Source organism: Alosa pseudoharengus, unplaced genomic scaffold (genome assembly GCF_046254945.1).
Source record: "Alosa pseudoharengus isolate Yale_2024_CS ecotype anadromous, Long Island Sound unplaced genomic scaffold, YU_APseudo_1.1 YU_APseudo_1.1_scf_3, whole genome shotgun sequence".
Classification (NCBI taxonomy): Eukaryota; Metazoa; Chordata; class Actinopteri; order Clupeiformes; family Clupeidae; genus Alosa; species Alosa pseudoharengus.
The window spans coordinates 30141940-30158728 of NW_027468718.1; the positions used below are offsets into that span (position 1 = coordinate 30141940).

Here is a 16789-nt window from a genome sequence, read left to right on the forward strand (position 1 = left end):
ATTTAGGTATTTTTCATTTATCAGTGTATCTGAACTTCAACTTCAGTCTACAACCTAGGGTCTATTTTTGGAACTCTCCTCCCTTACTGTCTATTGGTCCCAAGGTTTTGGTCCCAATGTTTACTTGTTATCATCCAAAAATAGGCCCTAGGTTGCCCCGTAATTAAATAATTAAACCGTAAACTGTTATTTTACAAGAGATTAAACATTTTATTGACGATCAGATGTTATTGAAGGGTCAACTGGATACTTAATTCCATGATGCATCCATGATCCATTATTCACCTTTTAACAGTACATTCTCTGTAGTTTTTACATACAGGAATCCATGATGCGCCTCATGCTCTGGAACCTCATGTTGCTCATTCCCATCTCCCTGAAGCTTCTGTACTCGCCAGGCCTCATGTACATCATTCTGCCTCTGAAGTGGGGCTGCTCATACATGAGCCAGTGGCCATCCATAACATTGCAGGACTGGCAGTCAGACATACGGTAGCGGTCCATGATGGAGTCACAGTCATCCATCAGCTCCATCATCTGACCACCATAGTTCTCCCTCTCATAGATCCTCATTCTGAATTGTCCTCTGTGCTGTATAGGACAGACATGAAGTATATGAGGCATTGGCTTTCTAATAATACAGAACAAAACAACAGTAAACCAATATTGATAGCACATGACTAACTACTAACTATTATTTACCATGGGGATCATGCGGCAAGATCTGATGCAATCGTTCATGCCCATCATGCGCATGTAGTCAGAGTACTCGCCCCTCCTCATGAAATACTGGTTACCCATAAAGTTAGGACGGTCGTAGACCATGAAGCAGCCGCTCTCCACCCTGCAGGAGTGGCAGCGGCTGAGGACGGAGCTCATGTCAGCACAGTCGCTCATGCACTCATAGGAGCGACCCTGGAAGTTCCTGTCCTCGTAAAAGATGATCTGAAACAACATTTAGTATCCTGGTTATTTCTCAACATTTAGATGAATGCATGGAATGGGTAAAGCCAAGTATTAAGTTAGATGAATTTTTACAGCCCTTTCATTATGTATAAGTATAAGAATCATTTATTATTCCGTATCAATATATGTATATTATATATATATATATATTGATATAAGCCTTTAAACACCACCTCCCTCAAAAATTAGATGGTGAGTGAATGCTCTCCACATAGTATACGTTAATCAAATATTTTTTCAAAACTCGCTTTTCAAAAATACATATATACAATTTTTTTTCTTTTTATCAAAAATATACTAAAAAGATTAATATATTGTAGAATATATTCCAGAGGTGTGCTTACCTTGCCCATCATGGTGGTTCTGGTGTATCTGTCTCAGGAATGCACAATTTTGACACTGACCTCCTGCCGTTTTTATACTTGACCTCGTTGCCAAAGAAAATGTTGATCCATTGTGTAAAACCCTGACTGAGCAACATGGCATAAGCCCACCCTGGCCTGCTCGCCACAAAAAGTGGCATCTAAAGGGTTATTATTTGCCATTATGTGCATTTGTGAAGTGAGGCCCATGACTACATTGTTCCTCGTCAATAGTAGGAGGAGAAAATTCTTGTCTCTCTATACCTTTTTCCCACAAAGTACGCTACAAAACAGACATGAAACACATCACTACCTACATTACAGAGAAAATAAAGTGTCTTAATATTAGTATTTTACTTTGAATGTGAATACCTTCAGCCATATGGAGTCCAGCTGTTATGCACGCAGTGACATTTACTGTAAGTTAAAGTGGAAATGAAGCAGTGAGAACTGTGACCATTTTTTGGTTGCTTTTTCATTTTTGAAGATACATGGATTTTCATTAAACCCGATATTCAAGTAGTTTCACTGGAAATGTCAATAACGACTTTCGCCACTAGGGCGCGGCCATGTTTTAAAAATGCAGGCGCTACGTCATCAGAATGGTTAGCGTTTGTTCGTGGATGTTTTATCCATTAGCGGACGTTCACTTTATTTCAATATGCCTATGCAAATTATGTTGATGTTTGTTTTTGTGTTTGTACAAGAACAAGGGCCGCTGTAATGTAGCCTGTAGGCCTATCAGAGACATTACTTAATTAGATTTAACTTCAGTTGCAATAATGTGTTTGGATGTTCTCGCACAACTTGTGGATTACCGCGACCTGAAAATGCAGTTGCATCATTGATGAATTGGTGAATAAACTCGGGGGAGCGAACTTCTCATGTGTGAGTAAGATGTTTCTTTTTGTGATTGAATAGTATCGATGATTGCATTTGTTTTGCTCAAGTAGTAGTGGAAACTATTTGCAGAGACTTGCGAACCTGGTGAGAACCTGTTGTGGGAACGCTAGCCTACGTCTGACTTGTGTAGGCTACTCTGTAGTAGCCTAGGTCTGTGATTGTGACAGGCATGGTTTTGTGGGTAGACGTTGTTTATGGACTGTAGGCTAGGCGTCTGAGTTTTTATTTGTTTATGTAAGCTGACATAAAATAACAAGCTGTTCACTTTAAGTAAATAAATGCACGGATGTGCCGCTTGTAGCAACCATAGATTTTAGGGTTCATGCTATGCTAGTTACAGTATGTGCTTGTTATGTTATGCTATGCTAGTACTGTATCGCAGCTTCTACCATGATAATACATTGCAGTATGGGTGTAAAAATTAGTGTAGTCTTAGGTGATCAGTGTAGTCCCCTAGCCTACCCCCTCTGCACAACCTATCAAGAGTGTGTTAGTTGGTTAACTGCTGTTTTTTGGGCGTTCCAGTGTTTCGGCTCGGATGTCCCTCAGCAACCGCATTGTGACCTCCAACATCTCGCTTTAATGATAGCATTTGGCACGTAGGATTGGACGTGTTATATCTGTTATTTTGGATGAGATGTCCCAGGTTCATTTCCTAGCAGCAGACACTCTCCATGTGTGCCATGTCAGGGACACAACCCCCACATAAGCACCACCGATGGTTTTCTGTGCGCTCAGATACACTCTCGATCATCTATTTCTCCTCCATAGTCAGGCTCTGTGAGGGGCACTAAAACTCCCACTGCTCTTACTGCCTCAAAAGCATAGGCAATTGGATGCCTGTCCTCATGCCTGTCCTCATTGGTGGGTCTATCCCATTCGTCCATATCCATTTTTGTTGAGGCAGTAAGCTAACTGTGAGGCTACGACAGCCGCTGTGTAAACAGCATAGAATGTTGTACCAACCATTCTTGTGATGTCATCATTTGATCATCTGAAAACAAAGATGGCGGCGCACAGCTGAAATTAATGCAACTTGTTTGTGCTTTATTCTGAATAACGGCTCATATTTCTGACTTTATTTGTATTTATGATATATTTAAATATTTAACTAGTGCTTTAATCTGTTTTATTTGACTGCTTCATTTCCACTTTAACATGGTATTTATGAAACCAGCCGTTTATCGTGTAATCAGCGCCTTTCTCCGGTGGAGGTGGCTTTTGAAATAGTACAAAAACGCAAAAACTGGTGCTCTAAATAGCGAATCTGTTGTCTTTGAAAGTTTCTCTTATTGCATTTAACCGCAATTTGGATTAACATTTTACGCTATCTTTTTACAAGTTTTCGACTAAAACTAAGCCCTGATGAAGACCTCTGCGCTAGGTCGAACCATGTTGGAGTTTTAATGAAGTAGCCAGTTCCAATAAAGGCTTTTAAAATGTATCCGCTGTCACCGTATTTGGAGTGCCTGGATTAATATCTTTCTTGAGGGAAATGTTATTTACAAATACAAATTAATGTTGTTAATGGTGTGTAAATAAATATGTGTTTGCTGTCAGCAGAACTCCCACACCCCCAATAACTTTGTAGAAGAAAGCATATTAGAGGGTGTTCTCAATGCAAATTAAAATAGACTAGTGCAGTGCCCGTAGGAAGTATGTATTCCTATAGTGGGAGCTGAAGAAGATTTTTCAGTTATGACCATTGTCGTGACTAGGGCTGTAACGATACACCAACCTCACGATTCGGTTTGTATCACGATTTTTGACCCACGGTTCGATACGAATCTCGATTTTTCTTTTTTTTTTTGGGGAGGGGGGGGGGGGGCTAGACATTTTATTAAATAACATTTTTAATAGCCTCCCTTAGAACACCAGAGGATTACAATATAATATATCTATTATTTTATATCCTGATATAAAAATATTTTTCTGAATGACTGATATTTATGACAGCACACTTTATGTGCTGTCATAAATATCAGTCTTCTATGCGTCCTTGCTTTCACCAGAGAATGTCTAATAAGGGGAGAACCTTCACTCTCGGAACGCTTCCGGTGTGGTACTGCATCTAGGGGCGCTCACGGGCGAGTCCAGAATGAATGGAGGTCTATGGAGCTGTACCCCTCAAAATCCACTTTTCTCGGGATATCATTTTTTTTCAAGTAATTTGAATATTGTATTCGAAAGGGGAGGCAAAGACAATACACTTGGTTGAGTATTATATTTTTTAAAGTCACTTAATTGTTCTAAAAAGCCTTTCAAACGTGCCAATGACGTCATTCATTAGCATGATCATAGCATAGCATAGCATCAATGCTAGCGTGTTATGGGCAACAACGACCCAACCTGTAAGAAAACGAAAGGACATGACTCCCGGATTATTTCACTTTTGATTGAAAATCCATATCCATTTTGCGAAAAATAAAATAAAATCTGAGGGTTTCAGTTGTTAAATAGGTGAAAACAACAAATGTAGCCATGCAGCTCCATAGGACCCCATGTATTTTGGACTCGCCCGCGATCGCCATCTAGGTGAACTCTGGTGAACTGCAGCCAAATTCGGTTTGTATGGGATTAATAGAGAGTGGGGAGGCTCTCCTTAGAAGGGCTCTGCTTTCACCATGTTTTATTTAAGTCGCGCGTGTTCATTGAGCAGGAGAGGGAGGGAGAGTGAGAGGGAGGGAGCGCGGGAGAGAGCGGGGCAAGGAGAGGAGGTTTACTACTGTTTGGTAAAGTTGCACATAGTCTACAATGAAAGCAAGAAGAGGTATGGAATTATTATTTATTTATTTATGTTTTTGGACAACGTAGGCTACCGATAAGTAAAGCGGGAGATGTGGGTTGCTTTTGCGGCCGCGTAAGCTGCAAAGCACTGCGTGAAACACTAGAAAGGGTGTGTCGCGATTCTGCCTTTTCACACCACGACACAGTATCGTGGATATGAATGTTGCGATTTCGGTTTCGAATCGTATATCGTTACAGCCCTAGTCGTGACCCATGTCTCCTCCCCATAAAGACATGTCTTAATTGTATAGTAACATACAAAATAAAAATATAGTTGGACTATAAAGTACCAGAAAGATGGTACATAAAGAAAGACATAATTAAAATCAAAACAGTTGAGCTTTTAATTGAGGGGTGAGGTGGATTTCCAGAGAACTATGTCAAAATGTTTGTTGCGTGTGCGTGATTTACTGAGTAAGCACTTCAGTAAAAACAACATTGCTCAGAAAGTGGCGCTTTTTCTTTGTTTCTTCGTCTAGAGCAAGTATGCAAAGTCTGTTTGATCTGCCAACTGCTGGCAGCAATGTAGAATTGTCCATGGCTGAAGAAATCTCTTGTGCAGACACCAAACACCAACGCTCTGTAAAGATTGACCCTGTGACTTATTCACGGTCATGGCAAAGCAGGGTCTCACTGGAAATTGTTTACGTCTCAAGGTGAATGGAAAGATGTTGTCAGATGGTATGAGAGTGATTTGTGGAATTAAGAGAGTCCGTCCGGCATTGACACCAATTACAGATTTTGCAACTAAGAGGTGTGGCAGTATTTGTTCGATGATGTATCTTGAGCCATTGCAATGTCCATTTTGTTGGTCAAAGTTTCTCAGTAGCATGATAACCATTCCAACTTTTAAAGTGATGCGATGAGGAGGCATTCCGGAAGGACAGAGTGTGTTTAAAAATTCAGTTGGGTACATATGGTGACCCTCAGAATCTGCTGTGTCTACGCTGTTGCAAACGTGTTCTTCTCCAGGAAAGATCTTGGTCATGTACTCATTGACTGTGTCGACTTCAGAGTTAGTTGGGCATAATATGACACGTTCACATAGCCCCCGTGTGGCACAACTGTAAGTATTTGCCTCCAATCGCCACTGAAGACCATTGTGATGCCGCCAAATGGTTTGTCTGATCCTCGGAGCCACTGAAATGTACGGTCTGCTGCTTCTAATGCACGGTAGGGCTTTGACTCTGAACTTCGTTATTCGAATATAATTCGATTCGAGAATTTTAGGGATCTCTTAATATTCGAACCTGTAGCCTATGGAGATAATTTATATAAATGTATTTGGTTGTAGACGTTGTTTTCAATTCAGATTCCGAGGTTTTTTTCACGCCTGGTGAAGTAAAATCGCGAGCTCATTAGCAAGGCTATCATTGGTCATCTGGGCTCCTGTAGGTGACGTTAGCATCCTGGCTGGTTCACGCTTAGTGAGCTCACACATAGACATAATAGACACTTTTATTTTAAACTTAACCTTCCTCTGATTTTAATCACCTCAGTTATCAATCAAAGCCAACAGGGAAAAGAAATGGCAACACAATCATGAAAAACACTCAAATAAATAAATGTGCAGATAAGTCTGAATGAAAAGCAGCACTGGTTGAAGCCTGGAAATATTGTAAACAAAGTAGGCTAACGTTAGTTTAATTTACTAGTTTATCATAGTCTGGTTAGACTGTTCAGTTTCCCTACGTGTGTTTAAGTTTCAAATGAATACTTTTTGTCCTTGGGACAGGCCCGTTTGAGTCTTGGAAAATACTTTTCCATTTGCATCGGGATTGAGATGATTAGAACTTAGCAGCCAATTTGAATGCAACAGTTTTGAACAAATTCGTGCAGCGTGCTAATGATGCTAACCGGATTTAATAGCAATTTAGCCAGTCGTCTTACACGATTAATGTTTGGATTACATGTGCATGCTGAGGAGGGATGCGCCTGTTGAGAGGGAGAGAAAGAGTGCACGGGGCAAGGAGAGTCTGTGTTGAGGTAGGCCTACCTCTATCGCCTACTCTGGTAGAGTTTGACATACTACAATGCAAGATATATTTAGCCTATTTATTTATGGACAACGTAAGGCAGGAGGTGTGTGTTGCTTTTAATTATGAATGTTCTATCGAACGTTTTTTTTATTGATATCGATTACATGTCTATTGCGATACATATCGCTATCGTTTTATCGCCCGGCCCTATGATCAATAATAACAATTTTAACACACGCATAAATACTCAGCCTTTCGTGCATGCAGTCTATTGACATTGACTGATACACTGCCCTCTGGTGGACAGAACATATAGAACTTAAGTTTGATACCAATATCGGTCTTACTGAAGACATTTAATGGTTAAAATATTATTAATACATATTCGAATATATTCAAATTTTAATATTAATAAACAAACGAACTTCGAATATGATTTTTGGGCAAAAGTCAAAGCCCTAATGCACGGCGATCCATCATTGACACTTCATCCACAACCATGAGGTGTGTCATCCTGATGAGTGTTGCAGTGCTGTCATGTTCACTCACAGTGCAAGTTGATTCATCAGTGAGAATGAGAGGATATCTTGTTCTGCTGTGAAAGGTGGAGCCTTTTGGCAGTAGGGTTGCTGCGATGCCACTTGCGGCTGTTGCAAGAGCCACTTTGCCTGCTGCACGGACTTTGTTAAGGATGTGGCACAATACGAAGGTTTTTCCTGTCCCGCCACTTGCATCAAGCGCTATCATCTTTCCAAGTCCCTGTTCCACGCTGTCCATCACTGCTTTGATAAGTTTGCTGCTCGTGATTAAGTGTGTTTTCTGTTTGATTAATATGAGCTTGAAGTTCTTCCATGTCATGCTCTGTCTCGTGCTGGATGATGCGGGGAGTTTGATTATGGTCATGAAGTGGATCAGGTTCAGGGAGTTGATAGTATATTTTTACTACCATATTTCTCTTGAGACTTAATCAGGACGATGCAATATCAGAATCCAGGCTTTATTCTTTTCAATGAGGGGCCTAGTGCCCCTCAAGGGAGAAAAGTACATGTTTGGGTCACCCCATCATTGGTTTCCACCAGATGTTCTCAGTATTCTTTTCTAACTCTGACTAACAGAGACCATATTTAAAGTTACACACAAAGAAGTGACCTCTAGGTCCAACCCAGTTTGAATATGCAATAGAAAGGGAGGATGAGGATTAGGCCTTCATCAGGTCTGGTCAGCTTCTATTATCTTTTAATTAAAACTACCCCCTTTCCTGGGAAGTCCTTCAGAGGCTTGGACACATGCTGTTCTACAAACATTCACACCTTGGTGATGGGCAAAAGGCATAAACAATGGATACACTGCATACAGACCAAAGACACACACACAGGGTACACATGGGTACACAATCACAAATGACCATAAGAACTATACAGTCTTCAAGTCATAAAGACTTGAATCATTAAACCATTCACATAAAATATGAATACAAAATATTCCCTTTAGAGTCCAAAGTTTTCACTCAGTGTGAAGCCATGTCTTTCAACGTGGTCCTTGAGGTCGAGTAGCACTTGATTCAGAATGTTTTTATTTGGCTCAATCACTGCAGCCCTGTGCATGAAGTCTTCACTTAGAACACGTTTGTGCCTTTCCCAGAAAGTAGTGCTGGGCCAAATGTGACATTTGCTGCTTCCTCCATAACAGAATCCACTTCCTGGTCATTGTCAACGATGCCATGTGCAATGCAGGCAGCCAGATAGGTGTCCATGACCACATCTCCAACTTTTCGGAGGTTGACTCATTCTTACAGACACAAATTCTGGAGACACTACAGGAGGTAATAGCCTTGCAGTTTTTTGTTGTTATGACCAAGGACATGGGCTAACGTTAGCTTCTTGTTCATGGCCTAGCATAATAATGCCAACTTAGACCACCTAGCTAGCCAATCAACACACCACCGACTTTCTTGCTGATTAACTTAACCTACGTTAACAAAATACTATCGTCATATAAGTTAACACTGGTGTTTCGTTTGCAGACGATCAACATTAGCCAAGTGTGTATGGTGCAGTAATGTTAAAAGTTAAGTTAACGTTAGCGTAGCAACTTACTGAAGTCTGTCGTATCCAGTTCGCCTTCATCGTTGTGTTGAGAAGGGGAGCAATCTGATCCAAACAACATTCAGATCGTTTCAACCACTACGCCTCCTCCGTCTCTGAGGTCGTGCTGTCAGTTTTTTGTCTTCAATTATTTCCCCAAACGAGCCATAAGGAAAAAAATCCTCTGCCTTGCCGTGATAACTGTAATGTGTGTCAGGCGACCTTTACCATTTATGGCACTGTGGTCACAGTGATACAATGTAACGGCTACCGTCTATTAAAAAGTATCGAAAGTGATATGGGTACATGGTTTACAGCGATTGGTTTACAGATAGGCTATAATTATGGTCCGTTTGGGGCCATTTAACATTGTGATTTGGTTACATCTTGTCAGAATCCATCATGGCGGACAATGAGTATAAATTAATCTTTGTTTAAACTGGATTAACTAATCCAGGGTTAAAATTAAGGTGTGCAACGAGTCTCTGGTTAATTTAAACCCCTATTTAAACCTAGATTTACTAAACCTAGTTTAGGCCTAAACTAGGATTAATTTAAACCACGTTGGTGCAACCCGCCCTTAGTCTTTTTCGCAATTGAAATGTGTTTTGTGTGTATGTGAAGTGTTGAAATACATCTGGGTACACAATGTGCCGCATGTGTGGATGTAGAGACGTTGCTTCAAAAAAGGCAGTTAGCGTAGTGGCAGGTGGCCCTGCGTCCAGTAAGTTCTGGGCAGCGCCTTCATCATTGAACGTGATGACCTGTTTATCCTGTAGGTGCATTGCCAGCATTCTTACTGGTGGTTGTTTTCGTTGGATGGGAAATTCGTAGGCCTCAGATGCAGTGATGTACCGTCCCAACTCATAGCGTGTCACCTCATTGCGTCAAAGTTCTTCACGGGTCTCGTCAGGAACATCCAACCTTACCAGACATTGATCTGGACCTTTCTCCAAGTATTTGTACAGATACTTGACACTGGAGACAGCGCAGACAATTTCAAGGTTAATATGTGCATTGTATCGGAGCAAGATGTATGGATTGTATGGTACAACCCACGCATTATTGACAGGCACATTAATGCCCCCTCTGATTGTCTTTAAGATGGGTGAGCCAGGTACTCCTTCAGCTTGTCTTCTGTACAGTGGGTAAGAGTTGTCTGAGAAGCTTGTGGTATTTCTCAATTGAGGCCTTGAGACGAAGAACCATATTTATAAATTTTGAATAATATATTTTTTTAAATTTGGACAGTGAACATTATATTATATATTTTTATTTGACTTGAAGATAGATAACAAAAGCTTCCAAATTCTAATGATATAAGATTTTTCAGTGTTAATCTTAAAAATAAAAAGTTAAAGTAATTTACATTTAATGTAGGATAACAGTATAAGTCCAATTCATCATATCACTTTAAACCACTGGAAATCTGATTCCTTTATCTTAGTTTTAATATAGTAACAGAACCTTAAAGAAAATATTAAGCATTTCTTTCTTTCAATTTTTTTTGCTAACGTAAATCACAGAACTACAGACAATATAGTACGAACAATCAACAATACATACAAACAAAAAATAAACAACAGTAAGAACAGTAAACAATATTTATTGACAATACAGTACAAACAATAAACATATTTATATAACATTAATTTATGATTAATTTTACACAATAGACACAATATACCCCACCTTACCCTGAACATGGCCTACACATACCATGCTACTACTCTTCACATTCTTTTTCTTTCACAAAGTATTCTTTTAACATACTTTTTATTGTTTTTACCAATAAACAGCAAAACAAGCAGACAACATACACAATACACAACATCCCTACCCACCCCCACCCACAGGACAGCAGTTACAAAAGGATACATAGAAAACACAAATAAGCAAATAAAAAAAAAAAATAATAAATAAAAAAAAAATAAAATATATATATATATATATATATATATATATATATATATATAAATATATTTTAAAAAAATTAACTTGGGTTAAATGGGGCTATGGAGAAGAACTAGTCTGAGACCAAAAATTGCTCAATTCCCCTCTAAGGAGAAGGGAACTCAGATCTTGTGGCAGATAGTCTATGAACGGGGACCAGATCTGGCAAAACATACCTTCCTTTCCTTTTGCCATAACCATACATTTTTCATGTGGGAGAATATTAAAGATTTATTTGTACCATGCAGTAACAGTAGGTGGGTGCACTTTAATCCAGTTTAGTAAGATGCACTTTCGTGCTGCTAGTAAGAGCTTCTCCAGCAGCACATATCTTGGTGCAGAGAGCTGTAATACCTTAGATGGGATCCCAATCAGGAAAACACTGGGGTCTTTTTTAATCTCAATTCCAAGTATTTCACTAATAATTTTGGCAATCTGAGTCCAGTATCTTGAAATAAACATACACTCACAAAAATAATGAAAATAGGTCCCTCTTTCTGAATTGCACTTTGTGCAGAGAGGAGAAAATGAGCGATCTATTTTATGCAATATAACGAGTGATATGTAACCTATGTAATATCTTATATTGAGTCTCCCTTAGTCTATTGCAGGTAGATGCTGATCTGATGACATCAATAGATAGATAGATAGATAGATACTTTATTGATCTCCAGGGGAAATTCGAGGTCTCAGCAATCGCCTCCTTCCAATCATCCTCAATAAATTCAGCGCCAAAATCACTCTCCCATTTGCGAGAGATGTTGGGTAGCTCATAAGTATCACTGGAAGGCAGCAGGGAATAGAAAGCTGAGAGAAACTGTTTGATATGTTTGCGGTTCTGAAAAAATGTTTCTGGATCATTAAAATGAAAAGTGGAAGGGGGGAAAGGACATAAGGGTGTTGTCTTTAAACAAGTGGCCAAAAACAAGAATTCCCTTATCTCTCCATGAGGTAAAAACAGATGAACTAATACCTGCTGGGAAATCAGGATTTTGGGTAATAGGGGACAGTAAAGACTTCCTGCCCCCTATCCCAAGGTATTTAGAAATGTCACGCCAGATTTTAATGGTATTATAAATTATGGGGTTGTGTTTAGCCTCAGGGTTAATTTTACTCGCATCACAGGTAGCCAGGCTCCATGGGTGAAGTGGATCGCAAGCCCAGGAGTCAACACAAGCTTTGCCCTAAAAAAGGATTGTAACCAGGACCAAAGGTGGCGGGCATGACAGGCCCAGTTATAAAAAATCAAATTGGGTAATGCTCCACCACCCATATCTGTTGGAAGCTGAAGTATCTTAAACCTCAGCCTGGGTTTTTTGCCTTGCCATATGAACTTGGAGACTGCCTGCTCAAGGTCCCTGTTGGTTTTTTTGGTTAAGTACAGAGGGAGCATCTGTAAGGGATAAAGCAGCCGGGGAAGTGCATTCATTTTGATGAGACTAATTCGCCTAAATAACGATATAGGAAGATTGTGCCAACGCTCAAGGTCTTTTTTAACTGCAACAAGGATAGGGGCAAAGTTTAATTTCCAAAGGTCCTTCAGAACGGGGGGAATCTTGACTCCCAAGTAAGTAAACCCAGAAGCAGACCATGTAAATGGGAAGTCAGATGATACAAGGATACAAGGATACAAGGAAGTTTATTGTCACATGCATATAGTTACTGGAAGTAAGAAATGCAGTGAAATTATGTCTGGTGTCAGCCTATTTGTGCATTAATGGGGGGGGGGGGGGGTAAAAAGTGCAGTAGAAGAGGGGTTTAGTAGTAGAGCCCGACCGATCTATCGGCGGGCCGATATTATCGGCCGATATTAGGCATTTTCCAAACTATCGGTATCGGCATTTATAATGGCCGATAAATGAATATTTTAAAAATAAAATAAAAACGGACGTAACACCCTTCAACCATGTCATGAGTGTTGTCGTTGTATAGTTTGTCCTCCAGAGGGCACTCTACACCGTCCCTGCTGGCAACACTCGTGTATAACGCGCCACACATCCTGCAACCTGCTGATACAGCCAGAGTCTGGCAGAGAGAACCAGTTGTCCGCGAGTGAGATCATCAGTGAAGTGTGTTCATGGTGATTTGGTCACGTGACATACATTGCTTGAATAACAATTAAAAGAACATCCCCATCAGTTCTCTTAACTCAAATAAGCCTGACAAAATTCGTGAAAACAATGTCCAGTTTTGCTGCTGTTAAATAAGCTGAGAGTGAAGCGGAATTAGCTAGTAATTACGTTACGTTGTTACAGTGTAGTTGACTGTCTGTCCTTTTAACTTTTGACAATGTGACTGAAGATGTATTTCTTTAATAGCGTGACAGTTATAGCAGTGAGACGTATCATCTCTCCCCGGCCTGTTATTTTGAAAGCGTATGTTTTACAATTTGCAGTATGACGTTATCCATTGCTAAATTAGGGCTCATCATAGACTAGCTAACCACAAAGCTAGCTAATGCTATGAATATCAGTGGAAGACCGCTAACGTTAATGAGCTTGGAAACCACAACGAACTTATTCTGCCTAAATAGTATATCTGTAGTTACAGTCCCTGCATTGTAAAATGTAAATTAGACGTGAGAGGAGTGAACATTTAGACATAGAGAAAAAGTATCAAACGTAGCTTGTGCAAAACGTAGCTTGTGCATAAAAGTTAGCTTTTCTTTTACACGTGTGTGAAATCCAATGACGCCAAGTGTGCACTTCAGACTGTCGTTCAGCCGCAGCAGAGTTACATAATGGATTTAGATCACTAAATAGTATGTTTTAGAAGGCAGGCAGCAACTGATGATTGAAAATGGTTTGATGTAGCTTGATGGAAATAATTTTTAAAGTGCAGGTAAAGGGATAAGCAAGCTGACATTGTAATTATAAGGTAGCTTATAAGGCAATAGGGACTAATTATTACACACGCACACTCAAACATTTAAGAGTGACCTTTATCTTGTTATTATGATAATACAAATGATGATGATAGTAATAATGTCATCATTATTTTTTGTAATTGTTAAGTCTTAGTTCAAAGTCATATTTATGAAACTTGTTGTTGTTATTGTGTTTTTGTTCAAAAAACTAAAGTTTCATATCTTAAGTTTCTATTTTTATACATTTTATTTATCAGAACTTTAATATATTTCGATGTTCCTCTGTTCCACTGTGACAATATTATTTAAAAATAAACAAGTTTGTTTTTGAAATGCATTATCATATTATTTTAGTCAATACTCATAAATAACTACAAATAACTAATGTTAGGGAAATCTGTTAATGTTTTGTTGCGCGTTTCTGAAAAAAAAAAAAATATATATATATATATATATATATATCGGCCGATATATCGGAATATCGGATTTTTAAATCAACAAATAGTTGTATCGGTATCGGCCTTCAAAATCCTTTATCGGTCGGGCTCTATTTAGTAGATTAAGTGGCAAGGGCTGCATAAAAAAGGTGGGGGAGGATTGGGATTGGGTGGGGGGCACCAACAAGGAGCACCCAAGAGCAACAGGGGCAAGGAAAAACTCCCTTACCAAGGAAGAAACCTTGGGCAGATCCACGGCTCAAGGGGCTAACCCAACTGCCAGGGGTCTTGGTGTGTGTGTTGGGGGGATGACAGGGGAGATGGGATAGTGTGCTGTGTGTGTGGGGAGAGGGCAGTGTGCAATATGTGTGTTGGAGAAGCTTCCTCATGAGACAATGTGCTGTGTATGTAGGGGAGGGGGGGGGGGGCAGTGTGCTGTAAGTATGTTGGGGATGTGTGTTGGAGAAGCTTCCTGATGAAATAATGTGCTGTGTATGTAGGGGGGTAGGGGGGGCAGGGACTTACTATTGCAAGCAGAGTACTGTATGTATGATGTATGTGAGTGATGACAGTGAAGATGTGTGTGTGGGCGGGAGGGGAGTGGAGCAGTGACTGTGTGTGTGTGTGTGTGTGTGTAGTGTGTGTGTGGGCAGTGTGCTGTAAGTATGTTGGGGATGTGTGTTGGAGAAGCTTCCTGATGAAATAATGTGCTGTGTATGTAGGGGGGGGGGGGGGGGGGCGCAGGGACTTACTATTGCAAGCAGAGTACTGTATGTATGATGTATGTGAGTGATGACAGTGAAGATGTGTGTGTGGGCGGGAGGGGAGTGGAGCAGTGACTGTGTGTGTGTGTGTGTAGTGTGTGTGTGGGTAGGTGGGGGCAGTGTGCTTTAAGTATGTAGAGGATGTGTGTTGGAGAAGATCCTGAAGACAATGTGCTGTGTATGTAGGGGGGGGGGGCAGTGTGCAGCAAGTATGTAGAGGAGGCTTACTGTAGCAAGCAGTGTGCTGTATGTATGTGAAGTGATGACAGTGATGATGTAAGTGTGTGTGTTAGGGATGAGGTTGGGGTGGGGGGGGGGCAGAAAGGCTAGGCAATCAAGGACATGGGTAGATGGAGGAGAAATCAAAAATAATAAATAAAAAGTTCTATGGAGATGTGCAAAAGTTGGAGAAAGTCAGATATGTGTGTGTGTGTTTGTGTGTTTTGACGTGTGATGAAATAAGAAAATAAATAAAAGGTCTGTAGCATAGGGAGAGGGATGTAAAAGTGATAAAAGTCTTGTAGGTGTGTGTGTGTGTGTGTGGGGGGGGGGGGGGGGGGGTCATGAGTGCTGAGTAGTGAATGAGTGGAAAGTCAGTATAGTGTGAGTTCAGAGTTGGGAAATGTTTGAGAGTGCTGAGGAGTGAATATGTGCAAAGTCAGTATAGTGTGAGTTCAGAGTTCGGATGGCCTGGGGATAAAAACTTCTCCTAAGTCTCTCAGTTCTGGCTTTGTGACTACATAGGCGTCTTCTTGATTTCAGCGGTAGGAATAATCCATTGTTAGGATGAGAAGAGTCCTTCAGAATCTTTTGGGCTCTTAGGAGTACTCTTCTGGAATAGATATCTTGTAGAGCAGGGAGTTGAGTTCTTATAATACGTTCAGCTGAGCGCACTACTCTCTGCAGAGTACTACAATCTCTAACTGTGGAGTTCCCATACCAGGTGATGATGCTACCAGTTAGAACACTCTCAACCGCTGAAGTGTAGAAGGCCTTCATGATGGATGTAGAAACTTTGAATTTCCTTAGCTGACGAAGGAAGTAGAGTCGTTGTCTGGACTTCTTCAGAACATATTGAGTGTTAACAGTCCATGTTAAGTCTTCAGTAATGTGGACACCAAGGTATTTAAAACTTGTGACTCTCTCTACAGGTTGCCCGCTGATCATTAGTGGGGTGTAACTGTAGTTCTGCTGCTGCCTTCTGTAATCCACTACCATTTCCTTGGTTTTATTGATATTCAGTGTCAAGCTGTTAGATTGACACCACTGTGCCACCTCATCAACCTGATCCAAGTAGAGCTGTTCATTGCTGTTACTAATCAGGAGATGAGATATCAGATTTAACCAAGCAGCCAAGTGGCATAGCGTCAGATTTATTAAAATTGATTTTATAGCCAGATAAAATACTGAACTCACTGAAGGTGTCCATAACAGCAGGAATAGATAGAGCAGGAGATGAAACAAACAGAAGAATGTCATCCGCATATAACGCAATTTTGTGCTCCTTGCCCCCTAAAAAGACACCCCTTATTTCACTCTTACCAGTTTACTCACGTTACCTCTGCCAACGGTTCTAACACCAAGGCAAAGAGGAGAGGGCTTAATGGGCATCCCTGGCGGAGGCCCCTGGCCACTGGGAATGGGTCAGAGCGGCGACCATTAGTTATAACAATGGCCCTGGGCGCTTG

General features: G+C 40.4%; 1 protein-coding gene across 1 annotated transcript; it reads right to left on the reverse strand.

Moving 5' to 3' along the window:
* Positions 1–312: 312 nt before the first annotated feature.
* LOC143099910 (gamma-crystallin M3-like) lies at positions 313–1322 on the reverse strand. The gene is made up of 3 exons (XM_076262821.1): positions 1311–1322; positions 703–945; positions 313–591 (listed from the first exon to the last, which is right to left on the reverse strand). Exons 1-3 carry the CDS (start codon positions 1320–1322, stop codon positions 313–315), a joined length of 534 nt encoding a protein of 177 aa, XP_076118936.1.
* Positions 1323–16789: the final 15467 nt, after the last annotated feature.